The sequence below is a fragment of the Nipponia nippon genome, unplaced genomic scaffold (genome assembly GCF_047370975.1).
Source record: "Nipponia nippon isolate SJK-2023a ecotype South Korea unplaced genomic scaffold, ASM4737097v1 scaffold_11, whole genome shotgun sequence".
Classification (NCBI taxonomy): Eukaryota; Metazoa; Chordata; class Aves; order Pelecaniformes; family Threskiornithidae; genus Nipponia; species Nipponia nippon.
Window position 1 is genome coordinate 17,863,388 of NW_028262302.1, and position 24,177 is coordinate 17,887,564.

The 24,177-nt window shown below is 45.9% G+C and overlaps 1 protein-coding gene across 4 annotated transcripts in view; it reads right to left on the reverse strand.

The window, feature by feature from the left end:
• The window catches only part of CCDC85C (coiled-coil domain containing 85C), a 115,273-nt gene that overhangs the window by 16,959 nt on the left and 74,137 nt on the right, over nucleotides 1-24,177 (reverse strand). For 3 of the 4 annotated variants that reach the window (XM_087746992.1, XM_087746991.1, XM_009467493.2), the window contains one exon: nucleotides 10,188-10,292. In XM_087746992.1, the coding sequence (XP_087603118.1) occupies nucleotides 10,188-10,292 (105 nt within the window). The remainder of the gene's footprint in view (nucleotides 1-10,187; nucleotides 10,293-24,177) is intronic. The other variant, XM_087746993.1, reaches the window with a different exon arrangement.

The window sequence follows — 24,177 nt, forward strand, 5'->3', positions numbered from 1 at the left end:
GGTGTTTTACATAAATAAAGGTGCTGACACCGCTCTATAAATGACGAACTGTTAAGGGACAAGCGGGAGGCAGTAACATGCCCACAGCCACATGGAAAGCCGGTGGCAGGGCCAGGCAGTAACATGGGAAGGTGCCGCACCTGGCTGCAAACCCCAGCCCCAGTGTGCTGGTGGAACGGAGGACCCAGCATATTTTGCCTTTGTGAATGTGCTTGTGGCTACAAAGTTTAGCAAGCGCCTGGAGCAGCTCCAGCCAGAGACAGCGCTGGGGGGCAGATGGGGAAAAACAGTGGCAAAACCAAGGACCGAGAGCACAGGGCCACTCTGGCATGGGGGAAGGATTGCCAAACCCTCACAGGGAACGCGCTGAAGCCCCGAAGCACACTGTGCCCCTCAGAAATGTAGCACAGGCAGGACCGAGGGCAAGCACGGGGCTCACGCAGACAGTCAGTCCATTCAGAAAGAGGAATCTCCCTTCACGCAGAGATGAGTGGCATCCCTGGGAGATCACACACAAAAAAAATTTCTCCCGTTACCACCAGCCTGAGAAATTCCCTGGACCCCACAAAGGCAGATCAGACCCCCTCACCATTTTGCAGCCCGGGCCACGTTTCCCATCCTCCGCTGCCTTGCAGCTGCAGGGGGGTTAATGGCTGAAACAAAGCGACGGTGCCGCGCGGCGCTGAAGCGTGACATGACTCTGGGCTGACATTTTGCCCTCCCTTCCTTCGAAGCCCCTTCCCTCCCTGCTGCATCTTCGCATGCCCGTGGCAGCTCTGCCATTGCCACCGCGCATGGTGCTCCTGAAGGGCTCCGGCTCCTCTCACGGCCCCGCAGGGACAAGGCTACCTGAAGGCACCCTGGCAGCAGCCCCAGGGCTCCTCGCCGGCTGCAAGAGGGAGATTTCCCAGAGGTATGAAGAAGCGACTGGCACCAGCTCCTCTGCAAACCACGCTGTGCAAAGAGCAGTCTTTTTGCCACCCTGCTGTGGGCAACACCTGAGTGCGGGACACCCTCGCCAGAGCCAGGGAGCACCCAGGTCCCTTATGTGTCTAGTCTGCCTGGCAGATGATCCAAAGCGATGGTGACACTTGGTTATTGCTATTCCGTGCCTACTGCACAGAAAGCCTGCCAGCATCCAGCTCAAAACAAACCACCGGCTCCCCGCCTTGTGCACTTAAACGGCTGCACGGCCCTACGTTCCCGAAGTCACAGCAGGCTGCCTCGCAGCTGCGAGCGCTTGACACCCTGCCACCAGGCACAGGAGAAGGAACACGTGGGAGATCCCGCAGATGGACACCAGCTCCCCAGCACAATATGGGTCCCGGCCACCAGCGGGAGTGAGTGCAGGAGCCATCAGTACCCCATATTAGCATCTTCCCTATCAAATCAAGGGACTTTATTGCAGATGCTGATCTCTTTTGGCATTACTTAATTTGCTGCCTTTAATCATAGAGAGCAGCTGGTCATGTAAACATACAAATCCATGAATTAACTGCTGGGTCCACACAAGAGCCAGGCAGAGCCCGTCTGTACGGCTCGGCCACCACCTCCTGCATCTTCACGGCCTCTGCTGCGTTCACAGATATCTACGGAAGTAACAAAAAGGGCTTACACAGCCCTTCTGATTAATGAAGAAACAATTTAACTGTTTCATTGCTTTCTGAGCATAAACATCAAGGACATCCGACACAAGAATAGCTCTTCTCCCCAGCAGGCATGACACAGCGCTGGCTCTATGGGCTGTGCTGGGGCACCAAAGGAAAGACAGGATTTCAGGGACTGCCCCAGACAGAATAAACAAAGTCAGGACATTGTTTGCAACTGGATCTCATCTACAAACAGGAAGGGTGGCTTTTCTCAGCACCGCAGTAACAGCGGATCGCAGCTCCAGCCCTGGGAAACTCCTCGGCACGTGCAAAGCCGGTGAGCCAGCTTCCTCCGGCAGCGGAAGGGGAGAGGAGAGCGGGTGCTGTTCGGGTCCGTAACAGCGCTGCGGAGCTGGAACGGGTGCACGCTGTCAAAAAGCTGCAGCTGCAGCTGCCCCCTCGGGCTGTGAAATTATTACCAACATGACATATTCAATGGAGTTTCAGCCCGTAGCTACCTGATACAAGCAAACAAGAAGCCTGACTGTTACAGACATAGCGAGCCCATGCTGTACCCACGGACAGGGTGCACTAACTCCGACTGACTCACAGGGGCACTATCAGCGTAAGTATTTTGCGAGGTGCTAGTTCTTTTAATAAAGAAACGTCAAGTGCATTTGATTTCAGAAGGAAACAGTGGGTATTTTTAAGACTTTCCTGATTTTGAAGAAAATCTGATTAGGGGATGGCCCAGGTGAAAACCTCTGGGTGGGTGGAAGATGCACGCAGATGCGGGAGGATGCCTGCACACATCTGTATTCCCCCTCCAGGTCTCCACTTCAGCCTGGCTGCCCTGGCCGTCGCTGGCGAAGCAGCCTCCTCCTGGGCCTGGGGCAGAGCAAGGGTCTGCCATGCCCCTATCTCTTCCCCGGCCCATTGCCAGCCCCACACAAACACACACAACAAGTGAGCACAAGAACCTACAGCAGATCCTCAAAGCAGATGAATTTTTCTCGCCTCCTGTGGTTACCTGTAAGGGCAGATTACGGATATGGCCCGTCAGTGCCTCTTTTGCTCATCAAATCCCCAAACTTTGTCATTGCCAAACTTTGTGTCGGTTGGCTGCCATGGGGAAAAAAGCCACCCACCGCTCAGAGCTGCTGCCGTAACTGCTGATGAAGGGCAGCTGCCTTCAAAAATGGATCGGCTTGTTCTCAGCTGCTGGCAATACACTCTGAAGCTTCACAATAGCACTCCCCAGGCTGCAAATCCCAACAAACCTTTCATTTTACTTTCCCCTCTGCAGCCGCTGTTGCCGCAGCAGCAAAACGGCTGCCTTGAATTTCTCTCTTTGTCTGCTCAATAGCATCCTGGTGGTATCGGTGCTGCCGGCAGGAAGGAGCTGCCTTCTGCCGCGCTCCTCAATCGTTGTTTCTCCCTGCCTAAAAAGGGACCGTGGCCATCACTGCTGCCAGGGGAAGGCAAGAAGCAGGCCTGGGGTCGTCCTCTGACAAACGCCGGCAGCGTTCAGCTCAACTGACAGCCATGGGGATGGGGCACGTGGATGGGAGAAGGTGGGGGGCCATCGGGGCACTGCACAGGATGGGCTTGGAGCGACAGAAGGGGCTGAAGGCATTTTGAGAGGCTGCGACGCGATGCTGAAGCTGCAAAGAGCAGTCCTGGGGATGCCAGAGGCACTGGGCAGCCCAGGGATCCCCATGCCCAGGGGCAGCACAGCAAGGGACTGGGGGCTCCATGCTGGTGATGGCAGGGTTGCTGCGCTCTGCAGGGACACCTCAGGGCCATGCTAAGGTCCCCAGCGCTCCGAGTGACTCTGCAGGGGCATCAATGCCCAGAGGGCTCCTCTGGCTCTTCTGGGTGCTTCTCCTGGGCATCATGATGGGAACAGTGGTCTCTGGCCATTTCAAACTTGATTTTCAAAGTCAGGTTGGCTTTAAGAAGCCAATCCAGTTCTCCCTGAGAGGAACAGGTTTACTCCCACTCAGGCTGAGAAAGGCACTAACAGACTTGCTCTGGGTCCCCCAGTGAGACCTGAGACCAGGCTTGGGCCACAGCCACGTCTCCCTGCCTATGCCAGGCTGGTGCAGGGGCCAGCTTGGTCCTTCCCCTGCAGGGAGCTGAGGGAGAGATACCGAGTCACCTTCTCGCTTCTGCCTTAGCCCTTCTATCAAAGAGGATGGAGACCACCATCTTTCCAACCAGAAGGAAGAGACAGGACTGTCACTGGGGCTGGGGTTTAGCTACTATGTGCCCTCGTATCACCTCCGCTCGCCACCGCTCTTGCAGGCTCAGGAGACAGCCAGTGCGTCAGCCAAGGACTCTCTTATCATCCCTTCCCACCCCATCTAACGGCTTCTCTTTACACCTACAGACCACAAACATTTGGGTTTGTTTTTATAATAGCGTGCATGCCATCTGTCAAAACGAAATACGCTTCTCGCAAGTATCTCTACAAGGCAGAGCTATAAAACACAGCTGGTTGTGGCAGTGGAATCAAGGGAAGGAGCCGAAGAAGCCGGTGCTGCAGCCAGGCAGCCAGAGCCATCTCCCAGGCTTTGCATCCTGCACGAAACAGGCACTGGAGAAAAATGGGGAGAGGCTGTGCTGGGAAGCCAGGGACTCGGCAGTCCTCCCAGTCAAATGCTTTCCGCTACCTAACCACACTTGTCCTGCTTCTTTGCATTTTCCTATGCACCTCACTGGTTTTGGAGTAGGTTTAAGGAAAATGGAATTGTCTCTTCCCAGCCTGGACTGTAGTCTAAACCAGACTCCTGAGAGATGCAGCTTTGAATGCCCTAATGGAAATCTCACTTTTTCCTGAAGATACTTATTGTAGTCCCTAGGGATGTATATAAAGGCTGGGCAATGGCACCATCATCACTGCCTTCTCAAAAGAGGGAGCTTTGCTCAGGCCTCGCAGAGCATGTCTGCAGGTGCTTTCCCTGGGGACCCCCAGCTCCGGACCCCAGATGAACACAGGTCCCCTCCTCCAGCCACCACCCACAGGACCCACAGACACGTCCTCCCGCACCCGGCCAGGGCACCGTCGGGAGCTCCTGCTCCTCAGCCAGGGGTCACGCAGAGAACTACCGCAGTACAAGCTCAGTACAAAAACTTAAGGAAGGGGAAGGTGATATTTATTTTAACCTAAAACTGATTTCTCTAATGTGTCGCTCACCCACACACCCACAAACTCCCACTCACGCGTTCACCAAAAGGTATATGTCCATGTGGCGTGGTCAGGGTCACTGTGTGCGACACAGAGGACAAGGGACACCCACCAGCAAGTCCTAACAACAGCTCTGGCTTCCCTCCTCACTGACAGCAAAGAACTGGGTTTTGGACACATTTTTCACATGCTTTAAGAGTCAATGGTTATTACAGGCTGATCTTTATCTCAGCATCTTGCTTACTCACCCCCCATAAACCCTAGGAAAGCTGCTGCCTGTTGTCTCCTTTCCCTCATTTTGGGCACCTTATCTAAGCCTTCCTCTTGGAACCACAGGAAGCGCAATGGGACATCACAGTGTAACCTTGCTCCCGTTATCAGGGAACAGGTCTTCTGTGATGAGCCATCTGTGCTGCGGCCTTATCACAGCACAGACCTCCCGGTCCTGATGCAAACCACGCATCCCGCAGTGTTTATCCATTTGTCTGCTGTCGGTTGTGCCTTTGGTCATCAGCACAGGCCATCCCTGCATCCCTTGCTCTAGCATTCCTGCTGGTGTTTTCACACACGTTTTTCCATTCATGCTCCATCCACACTAAGCTTAATATTTCCATTACAAACCTCTACCGTTACTTCCACCAAAGGCAGGATTCCTATTATAAATCACATGAACGCTGCTAGTAAATTTTAAGTCTAAGCTAGCCAGGCTAGCTCCAACTGCTAGTAACAGGCTGTTTCACATTTAAGAGTGTTTTATGCCACTGTGGATAAATGGCTCCTTCTGGCAGCTGGCTTACGAGCTTCTCAAGGTGAAAGTACCTCCAACCATAGGAACATGAGCAGCCCTCAGGCCACCTTCCCATGCCTGGGCACTGTGACGTGCCTGGGGCACAGCTGCAGGGCAGCGGGCAGGAACGTGAAGGTCTGCAGGGACCATGCGTCCACGTGGGCGGCCAGGGCACCCAAGAAGAGGTCAAAGGGAGCAGAGAAGAGACAGAGATACAAGCTCTGTGCCGTGCCTCAGCCACTGCGTTCGTCCTCGGCTGTGCTACAGGGGCCTCGAATGCTCCAGAAGTCAGCAGCTGAGATTCCACCTCTTAGAAAACGAATTACTGAAACGTGACTATTAGTAACAAAATAAGAGCCTTATCGCTGTGAATGGGGAATTTCGTTTTCCACCATACATTCTCCTCATGTCAGAAATGTAACTCAGCAATCATTAGGAATGACCAAAGATTAAGTACTATGTAGAGTGGCTTTACGGAGAGTGAGAGATTTGAGAACTGACACCGAGTGGACAACTCCACCTCCCAGTCATCACTCATAATTCGATTAATGCTGGAGAAAGGCCATGAGAGAAACAAGTGAACTCTCCAGCAACGCTATACTATTCCAAAAATTAAACACCACCTTTTAGTGTCCACCCCTGGAGGATCCTGGAGGGGATGTGCTCTTAGTGCTATTAGTGCTATTCAGCTTAGTGATAAAGAACTGCCTGAAAACCATGCTATGGAATGGGTGACTTCCCACCCAATTCCTTCAAGAGAAATACTGAGGCATGGAGGTGAAAAGAAGGTACATATGCTTGCGGGAGAAGAGTCCTTCCATGGTGGCAGGCATGGTTCCCAGCCCTGATTCACAGCACTGCACCAACAGGGCTCTTCCTCCCCCTGCAACAGCAATTACACAAAACTGTCATTATTCTCCCAAAACTCACAGTGTTACTGAAATGTAATTTCCACCTCACTAACCAGAGGTGAGACCATATGACTGGGCAACCCAGACTCCTTGGAGAATGCCAACAAACAAAACTGAAAGTCGGTAACTCCCACCTGATACTGTTAAACTCCAGAAAAGCTCTGAGCTGGAAGAGTTTCCAGGACAGACTGAGCATCACCTTCTTTGTGCACTTCAGCTGCACATCCAAGACCCCCCAACGTTACTCCTCCAACAGCTTCCTGCAGTAAATCAGCAGGCTGCTCATCCGAGTGCAATAACTCAAACCAAGTGCTGCCGCATCCACATGGAGGAGCCGCCAAGGGAACACATGCAGTGCAGGTAAGACATGAATGCAACATGGGTGAAAAAAATCTGTTCTAGCTACCATGGAGAACCAAAGTACTGAAGACATAGCAACAGTCCGGGCTAGCAAATGCAAGCACGAGCCCTCCAAGGATGCTTTGGGATCATTTCCATCACTGACACCCAGACACCAGGCTGGCCACTGGGTCCTCAGCAGTGCACTGCTTACAGGTACCTCAAAGTCAGCTCCCATGCCTAGGACATCATCTGACTCAAGGCTGAGCAGGTCTGGAGGCTGCCGGCGATGGGGAAGATCGAGCCAGCCCAACCAGCTTGCCCTGGAGCCTGCCTCTCTCATCCCAGGGGAATGGCAGGTCCCACAGGGAGCTGCTTGTTGCCACCTCCTTTCATGCCTCACTCAGAGTCCAAGCCTGAGGGAATTGCTCTCACATCCCAAAGGACACAGGGAGCCTCTGGTACACCATGAGATGACTCTGGTTTGCAGTTCCCGGGGCTGAGGAGTTTGACCAGCCTGCTATCAATTCAAGCTAACATACATGTCACACCTTCCCTTGCAATGGCCAGGGGCTTGTAGGTCAGAACTAACTCCCTGGGACTGCTTTTCCTGGATATGTGGTAACCACTGCAATCACAAAGCAAATCTATAATTCACATCTGCATGATGCACCACTGACTAAACAGCACACAGATTGCAATTATGAGTGTCTTTCGATTCTGCATCTTGAGCGTGTACCAGTGTCCATGACCCAGGATGCATTAGAAACACCAAGCTGTTTTATTAACTGAGGTATGTCAGGGCCATGGAGAGCTGGAGTGATGCCTACGTGCAAACTGTGTGACAGACAGCAAGGGATGTGCTGAGGAACTTCCCCAAAGAGTTGCACAGGCAGCGATGATGATGAAACCCTGAATGGATGTGACAGCTTTGGAGCCAAAACCAATTGTCCATCACTCACCCGCCTGAAGCTTGTGCAGGCACAAAGAGGAACGATTTCTCACAAACTCATGCCTGCTGTCAAAAAAAAAGGCTGCAGAGAAAGTCAGGTACATCTAACTGTCTCACTTTCTGGGAGGTGCCTGAGACATTCCAAGACACCTGCATGAACTAGTGATCGTTATACTTGGTCTCAAAAACAGTATTTCACGTCAAGCCACAAACCAAAGGGATTTTGGTTGGAATAAATAAATAAATGGCTATGTATGTATTCCAGATAAGGTGGATTTGGATCCAGAGCTGGTTTTGGTTTTTCTCTATCATCTTCCCGCAAAGAAGGCAGAACACAGCCAGGGTGACAGATGAAGGTGAGTGTCACGCAGCAGCCGGGCCTCTCTATAAACACCAGGTGCCACCTCTTCCTTGAGGAAGGAGGGAAAGCAAGGACAAGTGGCCGGGAAGGGCTCCAGCAGGCAGCACCGTCTGCCACCAGCCCTCACGCAGCCCCGCTGGGCTGCGGGGCCTGATGTCAGGCAGAGAAGTCTCCTGCCAGCTCCCAGCCCAGGCACAGCTCCTCTGCAGAAAGCTGCCAGCTGTATCCCAGCCTGATCACAAGATAAACGTAAAATTGTGTGTAGCGGCACTCCTCGGCTCAACCAGCACAGGCCGACTGAGCGTCTCCAGCCTGGAACCACGCTGGGGATCAAAAGCCTGAGCACGAGGGAAGTGAAGCAAAATCCCCAAAACTGTAAGGCGCTGGCACAGTCAGACAAACGTCTTCAGGCTCACATCTCTCTGCCCTCCTTATAAAGATTCCCGACTTCATATATGGGGCACAAAGTTAGAAAAGTGGATATTCAGCCACAGTCTTCCATTTCATTTGCATGGTTTTGTCCCTTTTTTTTGGCTGGGAGGTCTCCATCCATCCTGCAGTTCAGCAGGGATAGAAAGGGCCTCTGCTTTCACACTGGAGTTTTATTTATGCAAACTTTCTTAAATTATTATTACACCCTTTTTTACAGCTCTAAGAGGCACACTAAATCTACAGAATGACTTTTACCAAAGCAGGCAGCCAACATACAACTGGTCCTACAGTACCCGCAGCTCTGCTGACCAGTGTGGCTGCATGGCAGTGATCTCCCCTTGAGCTGGGATACCTCTCAAGGTTGCTCCTCGAGGAAGAGAGACCTTTTACCAATGAAAGATCTTTGGTAAGCGACCAAGATCGAGCATAACCTTGTAGTATGGTAACTTTGATTTTGTCTTGGTAACTTTGATTGCATGCTGAATTGATGCTAATGAAACATTATATAAAGTTTGCATGTACAATCCCTTAGACATAAACTGTTGACCAAGTCTGAGACTAAGTCTGGACCTAGCCGGACCTAAACTCCATCAGGAGTTTAGAAAGCAAGGGGGTCTGCTCTGAACCTTGTGACTCAACAGGAGGGTATTCCTTACTCTGCATCTCCAGTCTCTCCGTGAATCATTCTAACTTGAGTATTACTCCATTTTCCTTTTTATGGTTCTTCCATGCAGTAATTAATAGAATGAACCTTGCCATCAAACTTTGTTAAGTCGCACTTTTACATCATCATATTTAAACCACTTTTGCCAATACCTTTGTCAGCGATTCCTTAAGCATTCTAAGTCACCCATTTGCGACATGCTGCCATCAGGCTTTTGCTCACGTTCATGACACTCACAGTCCACTCACAGCAGGACTCCCCGACTGCATCTACACTTTTCCTGCAATCTGGAAAACAATGTCACCCAGCAAATGTAGTGTCTCAGGCAGCCAGGCAAACATCTGGCAGACAATCATCTGGCAGGGCTAGGCCTCCTCAGCCATGCCTGGCACATCAGTGCAGGAGGAGCCCTGGCACAGCAGCACAGTATCTATCTTTCACAAGAGGCTTTAATCGAGATTCTTCTGTTGTTTGAGAAGCAATGCAAGCAAATATTGAGAAACAAACCTCATTTGTGATACAGAAAAACCTGCAATGAAAGTCCTAAGAACTTAATCGCTAAAGCAACCCCGACCACGCGCTGCCAGACACTTGGCAAACCATCCTTCACCTCATCCACGACCAGCTTTTTGACAGCAGGCATACAGGGCATTTACAAAGAAGGAGCTGCAGGTATAACAAGATTCACCCTTGCTTTAAGAGATGCACAACAGTGACCGCCAGTTAACTGAAAAACCTGTCCTGGGAAGCTGATGATCCAAACTCAGGTAAAGATCAATGTTTCCAGGGGCTCCCCATCTTCCCAACAGCTGCAGGTTTCAGCTGCACGTTTGCACCATTGGTTTCAGGGTGAATTCTCAGCTGGGAGAGCTCCCCTGGAATCTTCATGTGCCCCCTCCAGCCATGCCCACTTTCAGGGAAACCCGCAGCTCTGTCTGTATAGGTAAAGAAGCGTCTCTTACGTTTTGCAGGGCATCTTGATACTGTGGCAGTGACGAGAGCTGTGTCTCAGAGTGGTACGGGGACAACCCTTTCCTCAGAGTCCTCAGGTCCCCCATGCTGGTCTGCTGCAAAGACAAGGACAGAAAACAGGACACTCCATATTAACAAGACGAAGGAAAGCTGTGCCCCTCCTCTGTATTGGCTTTTCCCATGACCGTTTCTATCCCGTAACCAGTTCCCATTACTTCTCCTTGCAACAGCAGCGATAGTGAACATCATTGTAATAGAAGGCTTTTTCCATGCCCACACCTGGAGAAAACATTTGCAAGCAGTTGGAGGTGAACTGTTCAAGGTCTACTCCATCAAGTGATACAGCAAGAAGGCATTTTTATTTTACCTAAGTTCCTACATGTCTGTTAAAAACATTTGTTAAGATGCAAATGAAAAAGTATTTTTAAGGCTTCAGATTTATATTGAAATCAGCAAAAGAATTCTAGATTTTTCTTTTTAAAACAGCATAGGTAATACCAATCACCCGCATGTGGAAAGCAGAGTTTGTAAACAGTGCTACTGTGATTGACCTAAGCTTGCAAAATGTGTGTGACAGGAACAGTTTCTTATTTGGTTATAAATTTGCGTGCGCCCACGGGTCTTAAACAAAGTCAAACAAATAAAAGTAGTCTATATGACCCTAGAAACCATATATATGAAATCAATAGTCTGCACTCAAAGGGAGAAGCAGCGCTGGGTGTCAAGGGTACTGAGTAATCTCGCTGGGACAAAGTTTCTGCCTCATGTTATTAGTTTTCTCTCACTGTGATTCTGAAACAGGATGGTCCTAGAACAAGAGGAGTTTCTCATTTATAAAAGTACACCCATAAAAAGCCAATACACAAGTAACCAAAATCAAAGGTCTGGGAGAAGATTATATCTTTTTATTACCAATAAACATCCTCATTAACTTTTCATATTTTTAAGAGTATCAAGCAGTGCACTGTCCTCTATTTTAAAGCTATAAAATCATGACTTTTTAGATTTTTATGCTCCATTAAGACTTTTGACTTGCATTTGCAGCAGAAATGATGTTTTCTACTTCAAAAGAACCAAAGAAAAGCCACTGGTGCAATAAAATTTAACAGGAAATCTCATAAATCAGCTCAACTGTATATAAAAACCCCTCAGTAACCCCAAAGGCTTGACCATAACTGAGACTTTGGGGACTGTGGCCGTGCACAGATCTCTGGAAATATGGAAAGTTCATTTCCATTTCTTGCTGCCATTTAGCAGAGAAGAATTTGTGCATTCAGAGTGGATACATCATTTTCTATCAGCATCAGAAACATGTTCTTGTAGCTACATGGCCTATTTTCAGACATGTTCAGCTTTGGTTTTATTTCAAAATGTTGTTTTCTTAGGTTAAAACATCTAGCGTGACCCAGTGCTTTCACAACCGTTCTGGCGCGCTCACCCTATCAACTTTCCTTTTACAAGCTGTGAAGAGAAGGGCAGTTTTCAAGAAAGCCATCATGAGAAATGGATGCTAGTCCTGTATCACCCAATCTGCTGGGAACCGTTGTGCCTCACATGGAGTCAAGTGATACGGAATGACTTCAGCATATTGGACGTCTGGGATTCCCTTGAATTTACAAGGTGGCATCAGAGAAGATCGTGGCCTATATTTCTTTCGCATTTCACAATAGAGCGTCAGAGACAGAAAGATCTGAAGGCAATAACTCCTTCTGAAGCTAAAAAATCTGCTGCAAAATTGAGTTTCCTCCACCATGCCTGGAAGGTATATACTTTCAAAGGAAGGTTAGCAGGTCACAAAGGAAGATGATGAGAAGACTCTTAGTTTACTGGCATTGTCCCAGGTATGTGATATGTAGGGGTCTCTTGGTGGTTATCCTGAAAGGATTTTACCCTGGCTGGTTACACTTCCACTGCCCTCCTGTGTGCAACCTCTTCTTCACTATTGTATGTGTACAGGGGCACAGCAACCTCCTGGAGGTCCCAACACTCTGCTACCCATTCCTTTAGTTTGTCAGCTGAGGAGCTCATGTACCCTTCCCTGACATCTGTGTCAAACGGGAACTGCATGCACGGGCAAGGGAAAAGCAGAATAAAACAGCAGAGCGAAAATGTGAGGTTGTAGCTTTGTGCTGGAGAGCCCAGTGGTCACAGATCTCCTCGAAGGCTCTGCTCCAGAAGGACGTGCACTGCCTCGCCAGTGTTTAGAGGCCCTGGATTGCTCAGGCTTTTGCAAACCGCACAGAGACTTGCAAGATGCCACGTGCTTATGGGGCACCAGGAGTGTAGAAACAGGCATGAGAAAGAGAGATTTGGTGGACATTTGTTTGCCTCCCAGAAACTTGTTCTCTTGCCCCCATATCTGAATGGGTTGGTCTACATTAGACGTAGCCATGTGTTTCATCACACTACAGCTTGTCCTCATAGAAAGTCAAAATGCCTTGCCCACCAAAGGAAGTAAGGCAACCAGACCTAAGTCTAGTCAATGCACAATATCATACTGCCGTGGCTAAAACTACGCTAGTTTAAATTGATTTAATTTAACTGCCCTATGCTCCTGCCTGGAGCAAGAGTCTGCATTAATTTCAATTTGGCTTAGATTGGTTGAAATTGTGTTGGTAAATATACAGATACAGTCAAAACTCTGCTCTAACAAGTGTTTATAATGGATTAGTTCTATTGCTTTTTTTAAGCAAATCCTGTTTAAGACAGTGCACTTGTGTGTGACAAAACTATTGTTAGGTTGTTTCAGTGACTGTTGATTATGAATCTGACCTAATGCATTCAATTTGATGGAAAGATTCCCACTGAGTTCAATGAACATCAAAACCACCTCTTAATTAAAAGACAGGAAAAAGGAACAAAAATAAAAGGAAAAGAAAACAAAAGACATCCAAGAAATAAAAATGCTGAACAGAGATCTATCCAGAAGAAGAATGAGATGTTTGGGGCATGGGGTGGGTTTGGTAGGGCAAGAAGAATCTTCATTTGCCATTATTTATAATGTATCTGTGTTGGAGAGAGCCAAAGAACCACTTTTTCCTACCGCTGTTAGCCATAAAGCCAGTTCCTTTCACAAGCACTCCACTCAATGCAATTTTCCTTCCATATTTTCTAGAATTTGTTTCAAAATGTATCTTACTCTAAGTATTTTTTACAACAGCCTACCAATCACAGTTCTGCACTATTTATTTTCCTTGCACTAAAAGCAAATGTGTATTTCTTCACCATAGAAGGAAAACTGCTTTTTCTTCCTTTTTTAAATTAAAACGGTGCAGGGACACGTATTCATCAGACCTCCCTAAACATGTACGCATTCATTGGGCTTCGCTATCAGTGTTAGAGCTAACCAGGAAAAGAAAGTGAATCCCTCATTAAAAAGCAATATGACTAATGATGCATCAGAATGAGTAGCCATTACTCCACTTAAACCTAAATTAAAAATCCTGGTATTTGCATTGTCAATTCACTCACAAAATGAAATCTCTTATTACCTTACCCAATTTTCATTACTGAGATGTAAGTGGATCTCAAATTGCTTTTCTAGTCAGAATGGCATTTTAAAAGTACAATCCCTGATCATCTCTGTTCATCATCATTGTTGGAGATTATCTCAATTAATGGGCAACATGTCTATAACAAATTACCCTTCAGGTAAAATCACTTCACATTTCTGGAGTTTCAAGGAATTTATCAGCAAAATCATTTTCATCTGATCTGAAACTCCACGGGAGAGTGCTGTTTCGATTGAACTTTTATTGGGAATGTTTTCTAAGCTGAGGAGCAAAGAGAGAGGGAAGGACATAGAAAAGGAGACCAAGAGAGAGCTGAGGAGACTCATAGTCAGTCTTTACCTGACTTGATCAAATTTACAACTTGCATAACCTGAAACACACTTGTCCCCAGCAAATGCCAACAACTGGTCATTGACTACTCTGGAGTAGCTCTTGCACTTTTACTGTGAATTTTTTTCAAACACTAGTTTCATGCAAATGTTTATTAAAAAAAAGAAAAAGAAAAGGAAATAGAGAAAAAGAAAGCATCTTGTGACTTTCACAGTGGTACGAAAGTGCAAGACCTCCCCTAGGTCTAACTCAGCATCAGTCTACTTGGTGTAGCCTCCCTTTACCGGTCGATGAGCATGGGGATGACCCTGCAGACCCAACGCCTTCGCCTTCAGTGCAAACCTGTGCTACACGCTGCCAATGCTAACAGCTCCACAGGGGGCCCTCAGACACGATAACTCTTCATTATCTGGAAATACTGACATGACATTTATTGCTAAATTTTTCAACTAGGCAGAACTTGAAGTGACCCCGGAAGATACCGCTCTTGGACCAAAGCCCAAGATCTTTGTCAGCCCTGTTATGAAAGAAATGGACCTAGACATGCCCCTCCTGGCAGGGAAGGGAGTTTTGCCTACTCATATCAGTGAGAAAAGAATAGGACCAACAAATCAGGTTTTTAGTAAAAATAGACTGCAAACCCAACTTTTTCTCTGTCTAGAAAACAGAAGCATTTTGATTATTAACATGGGTGGAAAGTGGTAAGTATTTTCCATTTTTAAAAAGGATCATTTTAAATACTTTGGATAGAAATTAAAGTCTTGGTGCTTACCAAAGCCTAAAATTACATTTTTAAAAAAATCGGCAAACACTTGTTCCTATCAAAGCTTTCTATCCTGCTAGCAGGGAGAAGAAATGGTGGCCTCTGACTTTTTGACCTGATGTGCTGAGTGATTCAATTTGAAAATAACACGAATAACACAAGAAGATGGATGGTGTTTGTGGTATTTTAAGGTCAAAGTACTAAGAAGAAACATTTATTTTCCTTTCTGTTTCTGTCCAGTAAAGTCAGATCAGTGCAGTGGCCATGTTGAACCAACTGTGAAGATAAAGTGTTGAAAACTTATAGACAAGTTAGACAAATCATCTTTTCTGTTACCCTTCCGTATTACTTCTGCTGGAAGGGAGAAAAAAGAAGACAAGTATTTAATTCCAAAGCACTTTGATGTAACAAAATGGACCATTCTTAACAGAAATTAAATACAGAAAGACAGAAATTCACTTGACAGATATTTCTCAGCATTTATGAAAGAGATTAGCAAAAAAACAGGACGATTTCAATTAGAATTATGTGCTGAAGTGACCAAGGAAAATTAAAAAGCACCACTGTCAGCTTCCAGTAATTCATGAATTAGCATTCAAAACAGGGTTGTTACATAAGTAACCTTTAATTGAAAACACTATTTTCTCCTTTTGCATAAGTTGTAACAGCTGAAGGCTGAACAGAGGTTAAAAAAAAAATTAATCATAAATTATCAGTTTGACCCCAGGCCCTGCAGAAATATTAAAGCCTTTACAAAGAGTCACAGCTTCCCTTCTCCCCATGGGCTGCAGGGTGACCTTGGAGCAATTCGGGTGTCTACGCATGGGCACCCCATGCCTGACTGTATCCAAGGCACCCACAGAGGCTTGGCAGATGTGATGAAGAGCTGCTAGAGACCCACAGCCTTCTGGTGCACGGCAGGAGCCCGGAGGGACAGCCCTGGTGGCACCTGAGGACTATGTCTGAGCACCCGAGATGCTGCTCTCGTCACTTCTTCATAACTCATTTGTAACCTCCTGCATTGTAAAAGCTTCCACTCCTGGTCCACATGCCATTTAAAAAAACCAAAGAAGCACCAATTCGAAGGCCAGGAGTCCTACAAAGCCCCGTTTTGTTTACCTCTGGGGAGTCCCTTTATAAAGGGATGGAAAAATGTGTCCAGAATGAAGAGAAGAATCAAGCACACGAGAGTCACCGACAGCAGACTTCCCAGAGGACTGTCATTTCAGAGGCTTTATAATAATCAGCTTCGTTTTCCTGCAACGCAGACCCACTGGCACTAAGCTCAAGAGACAGCAGATTACACACCGCACCACTTAAATTTATTAATATTATATCTGCAATTCAACATAGCATTAGAAGAAATTATGTATCTTAACATGAAATGCAACTAGATGGAAAGGAATACTGTGACTAAGTCAATACCGGCAATAGAAGATACCCTTATTGACAACAGTTCAGAAGATTTTCTTTGGACAAATGAATATGCCACACCATCACCCAGCCCTCAGAGAGACAAGCAATTTCCATTTTTTTAGTGGCTACTCCACTCATTTACAGGATTTAAATATCAGGGTGAATCTGGGCCTTAGCAATAGGGCAAGGGCATCCTACCCTGACCATGTAAGCCCATAAGGATTTGGGCTTATCATTTGGGTAATTCTCTATATAAAAAAAAGCGTATATGAAAAAAATGTCATTCTTACTTCATATTCTAGTTTTACCACATCTTGGATGTTAGATGGAAAACTCTGCTGAGACCTTGGTTTTTGATCATATATATTTGTGAAGAGAAAAAGGAGGAAGGTTTTACACTGGGTCAGGCTGCCTTCATCTTTATGGACTCTTCAACTGCCCATTACCTGAATTACCCGCCTGTCACTGTAATATAAATTCTTAAACCTACCAGCAACAATTTTCTAAACCATAATTGTTCCAGTAATTGAAACTGCCTCAATTTTAACACTCAACAACCCATTGTTTGCAACTGGGTAATTAAATGGAAGGTTTAGCTCAAAATCTTTTCCTGTTATTTCCTGCAGCGATTTAGCTAAAACTACCAGCTTCTCTTCAGGTAGGTTAATGGCTTTGATTTGAAGTTGGCCGAAACTCAGATGTTACTTACCAATGTCTTTTGCACAAGTACAGGAGGAAAATAAAAAATAATTAGGGACATATTTAATACATTCAGATGATTAAAAAATGGAAATCGCCAACATTAGAATGTGAAAGAACAAGCAATCAGAGCCCCAAACAACCAGCAGCAATATTAAAAGGCAGCCCCCAGATCCAAGTAGCTGTTTGTGGATGCATTAGCTCTCTCTACCTTACTGAAATTTCGTGGCAAGCTGTTGCAGTCAGCCAGCTAGAAGGGAACAGAAGAACATTATACATTTGGAAACTTAACAGAAAAAAGTTATTTTATCATCTTGGAAAAAAACTCCACCTTTACCACAGATGGCCGAAATAAACTGGTCTTACATGCAGCACTTGACAAGATAATATTATTATTTGAACTTCAACCCCTTTTCCCATATTAATGAATGAAGTCTTGCAGAGCCCACTATTATCCGCACAAACATTGACATCTTACTATCCTGATTCAGAGCATGATAACCCCACAAACAATTGATTAAGCTTGATCACCTTACTCTTACTCACAACTACAGATATTTTACCATACCCACAGAGTTCAATGGCACTACCAGAACACACCACTCTGTAAGAACAACCTGGCCCCAGGTGTCCTTAGTAAGTCCAGCAGAGCAGTGATATTTTGCTGAGGTAAAACAAAGCAGAAATACATCTCAAATAACATGAAGGAGATGCTGCAAAGCGCCTGCCTTGCGCAGCTCTCACACAGGCACCGGAGCAATGGCCCCGCTTTCTCGTGACCCCAACACCACACGCGAGTGGCCCTTTCAGGAGGCCTTGCGCCCCAGCAAACATCCCCTCCCACACAACCTTGCACAAAGATTTCCTCCTTATCTCATTAATCCGCGTTTTAGGGTCTCATGCACCAGGAAGCTGAGGGATGGGCAATTTCACTGTGTGAAGCTAGCAAATAATTGAATTAAGGTTCAGTAATTGCCGTTATCACTACAAGACATATTCAAGCAAAAATAAGCTCAGCAAAGCTCATATCTGACTTTAAGTATATGTGAAGAGTCCCATTAGCGTCAACAGCATTTATCAGGCAAGCTGGAAATTACACACATGAGAGTGCAATAAAAAATCAATGTATTTGATTTTGAAAGAACCCTGCAAATAAGAAAAAAAATTAAGAGATGAGATTAAAACTATTTAATGTCTTCCATGTCATGTAATAATATGAGCTTTCTGTAACAGGAGAGATTAAATTCCTTTACACTTTCATATCCCTGTTGTACACGCAGCGCATCCAGGGATCACTCCTTAGACTGGTGACAAAGGCTTTAGAGGACAATGGTCTGCCAAGACACCTACTCTCCCAGTTCCCTCTCCAGTATTCAGCCAGCAAGTCACAAACACAACCTCAGCCAGTTTCATCAGTAAAGCCATTTTCACCTGTTCATGTGGAATTGGAAACGGTATGATGCTGAGAATGAGGTGCACAGCCCTTGTACAGCAGCAGCACCGAGAGCCGTAAGGATGCACTTGGACATTGTGCCATGGCTGGATCTCAGCCATTCGCAAACACAACGCAGGAACGGGCATTCCCGATTTTGCCTATGCTCTGGCTTTCCCCTCATATCACGAGCTGCATTCGCACAAGCTGGAGGGGCAGAGCAGCAGATTTAGTCTGATTGCAATGATGACAACTGGAATTCTCTATTGTCAGGGGAGCTAACACTTTGGGAAAGGCTTAATAAATAGCAGAAGACAGTCAGTAAGAGGCTTAGCAGATTTTGCCATGTAAAACCACTCTTGGAAAAATATTTTTGTTAGTATCTCAGTGGGGTACAGGCAATAAAAGCAGTGCAAGTTTCAAACCTCTCCATTCTCTGTAGCAACTGAGGTAGGGAACTTTAGTACACTGTTAATATTCAAGGGTGTCTGTATTTTTTTTTCTCCTGTTTTAGATCAGCAGAGAAAGATCAACCCTGTATGTCATGGGAGACTCAGATAATCAGCTCAAACCAAATTGCAGTATATAATTATAATCACACAACTGGCAGGCTTTGCTCAACAGAGAATACGGGCTGGCACAGCTGAGATTCAAGCATCACAGCCTATAACCCAAACAGAAATGCAGCTCAATAGTTAACAAAGCCAAATGGAGCTATAACCATTGACATTAGGTGTAGCCCATGTCTGGTTTGTGGTTTGTATGCAATGAGTTTAGGAGTCTCAGACTAATAGAGCCCATCCATGGCTCATTAGCACCAAAATCAGTCTCTTCATTAGGGATGTCAATGGAGAAGCTAAGGAATGTTGCCCCAGTTCCACCAGGCAAGTAGATGTAGACCTGGATGTAGTATTAAGCACACAAATAAACTCACTGGACCATCCCCTGGGGTCACTTTTCATTTTCTTCTGTCAACTGCACTCCAGGCAAGGAGGCCAAAGGGAACCACTGCACCTCCTCCCAGCACTGCTGGGGCTGCACTCCCCACATCCCATAAAACAAGGGAGCTGGGAATAAGGAAGGCAAAGACCTGAATCCCCTTCTCATAAATCAGAAAAGGTCCCTTGCAGGCTTTAACTAATGCTGGGACCAAGCTGGCCGAGGGCTCTGCTGGCCTCTTCTCTCTTTTTTTGAGCAGCACTCAGGGCAGGGTGGACACTCAAGCCCCTCTCTTCTGGAGGACCACTCAGATGTTCAAAGCTCTCTGCTGAACCAGGACTCGAATAGTTGGGAAGAATCAGTTACAGCCAGTCTTAATTTTTATGAGATAGTTTGAATATTCTTTAAAAGTCTCCTATAAAGATTTAGATTTGCATTTTTGGCTTCATGAAAAGCAAAGCAAAACTGAAAATTTTGTCACAAACTTATAGTTTTGGGTAAAGCCTCTTTTTTTTTTTCCCCAAAAGAAATGAATGATTAACATCCTTCCCATACTACCCCAAGTTGTTTTCAGATATCAGACACTGAATTTTTCTTGAGCTGGTCTTGAATTTGGCATTTAACTTATTGCAAAAATCTGTTTTTAAGCCTCTGCAGCTATTGCTTAGTTTCCCCTCAAAACATTTTTCAGTCCTTCTCAGATGGACCGATCACTGAGAATCTGTGCACTTTGAACCTCTCTACACGTTACAAAGACACAAAATGCTGCTTCTTCATAGCCTAATCTAACTGCAATTAAGACCTTTTTCCCTGACCCTGTCCTCATATACAGAAAAAAGTGGAATCTATTAAAATTATTACGAAGCTGGTTAAGCATAGGATATGACTAATCCCGTATTTCACAGCTGGAGGTTAAACTGAGCCTCATTAAACCCAACGTTCTTGCTTACCCACAACAGAAACAAATGGGGCATGGCAGAGCTTTGCGAGTGTGCGTCTCTCTCACACTCTTACACAGAAATGCAGCTCCAGTCCTTCAAAAATTCTGAGTTAAGTTGCCAGAAATTATATGATTGTCTCAAATTCCTAAGATTCAATGAACAATGTATGTTTCTGTCTATCAGTTATTCGACCTCTGGATTTAGAACTTCTTGAATTATATTTCCTAATGTTTTGGGGAACTCTGTTTATATGTGCCAGGTGACATTCTCGTAAGATGCCTCGATTCCACAGGTGACAACCCCCAGAACACACAGTACACCATCCAGCTTTCATTACAAGTTGCAAAAGCTCATTTCTATCATTGATCCTGCTTTTTAGACATGCTCCTACCCATGAATGGGAGGTGAATACCAAGGGAGTATTTATTTTGGTAGGTAGCAGCCCAAGACCCTTATGTCCAAAGTTAACAGAAGGAACTCCATTGTCTTAAAGGGCTTGAAAGTATTTTGGATGCAAGTCTGAGACATCTTTGAACTGCTCTTATAAAACTCTAGATATGTTATTTGGGGGGGGGGGAAGAACCATTTTATTCAATAAATACATATTGTTTACTTAAATCTCAAGTCCACTTATTTGATAGCAAATTGGTCAGATCAGTCCTGTCATTTTAATTCATAAAAGGAGGTGAAATGAAACACACTTGGACATAGCTTGGTTTTGCATGTTATGTCTTCTCGAAGATTCTGCTGCCACAGCTAATGAAGCTACATTTGGGGGATTCTGTTAACATTTTTTGCATTTACACATGTAAGCAATGCGATGCAATTAGAGGCCTAAATCAAAGTGTGGAGAGCGGTCTCAGGAAAGGTCTCATGAGAGGAGGTCTCATGAAAATCTGGTTCTGCATGAGCTGTACTCCAAAATGCATGGAGTCCTGTACAAAGTCTCACCATTAACCTGAAAGGAATACTTGGATAAGACCCCAAATATGCATCTCTTTTTTGATTAGTTAAAATTAATATGCAGCTAAACATTTAAACAGCACATAAAAATGGTAATATAGTAACCTAGGGCATGTCCCCTTCAGTATTCTCAATTTAAATGGAGACCAAATACACTGGAAAGCTTTCATGTTTGAGTTGCTCTCTATTACAAAAAAAATCCAATTTCCCTTGTGAGACCTTAAATTAAAGCAATTATACTTATCCTCCTCACACACAAACAGTAGGTAGACTTGGGGGAAATAAAACAGGTTTGTAATTTTGTTCCGCTCATGGTGAGCACGTGCAACGCTCCTGGCGCAAGCCATGGCCTCACAACAAAACTCCAGAGGCGCAATTCAAGGAGACGCCCAAATGTTAAGACCCTATAGTAACTCCAAGAGCCAAGAGGCAGCTCCACAAGCACGAACTATTAATGGCAGACCTGGCACAAAAGCAACTGATAATAAAACAACAGAGGAAATTGCACTCCAGCTCTGCTGGAGCCAGCCAGTACATTGTGGGCAATTTCTTTTTCTCCTCTGTCCTCTGCTCTTCAGGAAGAGATCAAGCTCTCCGCTGGACGGCATTTACATCTTTGTTCTTTGCACTACTAACGATTCTCAGGCTCTCTTCAGTCCTGGGGTCCAGTTTTTACCCCCTCACTTTCAGAACAATATGCTAGAAACCGCCTGCTGAGTGCACGTTTGTGCCAAGTTCACATTTGCCTAAGAAGAATTGAGGCAGCCTGTAGATGCCCTTATCATGGAAGCTCCTAGCTCAAAAACCTCAGCTCTGTTTCAATAGCAGCGTTTACAGGCATTATTTACTATCATTTTACTATCATCTGTACAGCTGCAGCCTTCTTTTAATTCAGGCTAAGCATGTGGTTTCTTAAAAATAAGACTAAGCACAGTTTTCAAGATCTTCCAGGGATGCTCGAAAGATCTTCCAAGGATACTCTAAATCCCAATTAGCTAGCACGCAGATACTGAAATGCTGTGAAGGCTTGCAATACTGAAGTCCATTTGGCGATTTTAATTAAATACTCTGATGGTCCTCATAAATCCCAAGGGTTGTCCACTCCCTAGAGAAGAATTTTTTGCATTTCTGCTCTGCACCAGGGGATCTGAAATGTTCCCTGAAAGATGTACCAGGACCTCACTGTAAAACGTCCAGAGTCTCACCTGCCCAATACATCTGCTCTGTTCAAAGCTGGGCTTTTTGAAACCAAGGTGTACAATGTGCCCTGGGCATCCTTGAGTAGGAAAATGCCTCTGGCATTCCTATTCTTAAGGAAAAAGCCAGACAGAGCTCAGCAGAGACTATAAACCAAAAGAAGTCCCGACAGCCAGCCCATGGTGTGCAGGACTTAGTTACGAGGAGAGAGAACAGGGTGGTGAGCCCACAAAGCCTATAAACTCCAGTTTAGTTAAAAGTGCCCAATCCTTGCCATTGTACAGAATGAGCTGAAAATGCAAAATAACGTGAAAGAATGGCCAGAAGTTTGTCACTGTTATTATCTCTAAAACGTATGCATTAGTTACAAAACTAACCAGAATTGACCTTTGGAGCTCCCGAAGCTCATGAACATGGGTTTCTCTAATCTTGAGGGGAAAGGGTGTAATTATAAATTCATTTTTAGTTTAAGGGGCAGTGTGAGGTGGCTTAAGGGGTCTATTTTCTGCTTGGATACTTTCAGCTCAGAGGAGCGAAAAGGAAACACGGTCTCCCATCTCAGGAGTTATATCTTAGTAATATGGAAGGTACCCTCACCTAGACAACCAGACAGCACGGAAGAGAGGTTGACACCAGCTCTCCTGGTCTCTCCCCACAATGACACAGAGGAAAAACAGGACTTCTCCCACATGATGCTGCATAGATTCATTGCAGGCACACAGCAGAACTTAGTGCACTTCTTGCCTAGAAAATTTGAGACTATAAAAGTGATGCCTGTGAAGCTCTCCAAAGCCAACACCCAACGTTCCTCAGAGCTTGCATTCATCGTTACACCTCGACTAAAGCTTCCAGAAACCAGCTACGCTTGTGAGAGAGGCTGACACCATCAACCCCAGGACACTGAGGTCCCCACCTGCTCTGTGGGGTCTTTGCCACTGTGGTTACACCACAGACACCTACCAGCACTTGTGAGCAGGCACCAGGGGGCCTTTTCTGGTAGTGGCATTTGCTACAGCATCTCCCCAGCCAATATAAACCAGGGCAACAAAAGCTGTGTGTTGTCAGCATTGCTGCCAGGGATTTTGCCAGCACAGCAATGCCATCCAAGAGCATGACTTCTAGTTAACACGGCCATGCCAGCAAAACATTACAGTGTAAACCTGAGTCAAAGGTAGGTATGAAACCAGAGTCGTTTCTCCTCAGAGAAAGGAGAATGGGCAGAGCAATGATTACTGAAGGGTTAGCAATGTCAGAAGTTGTTCATTTCCCAAGTGGAAATACACATCTCCTTCCCTAGGAAGCAAAAGAAGTCAAACCCCAAAAAATCCATATACAGCTATCATAAATAACATCCACTTCTCCATTTACTTTCCTCCCACTGCAAAGTGTGGCTCATGAGATGGTACTTCTTGATCTCCCAAGGGGAGGAAAAACTCTCTCCATTAATCTGCTCAAATGAGGCACCAGAAAAAGAGAAGTGTGAATCCCAGCACGCTTGCGCTGCAGGTAACACATACAGCGCAGAGCAGCTGCCTCGGCACGGGCTGGAGAGCTCTCGCCTCTCCCGCTGAGATTTTCTTCTGAAGTGCTTATGGAGAAAGGAGATGTTGGGAAGCAGAAGAAAAAGTGCAGGCTGGGGACCCCTGCACCAGCTTAATTCCATGCCTGAAAGTGGTACAAAGACACCACCTCTCAGCATAGCTTCACACCCCAGATGCCCAAGCAGATAAAGTAGCAAATGTCGCTCAGGATGCACCAGCTAGCAAAGGGGCATTGTGTCACCAGCCA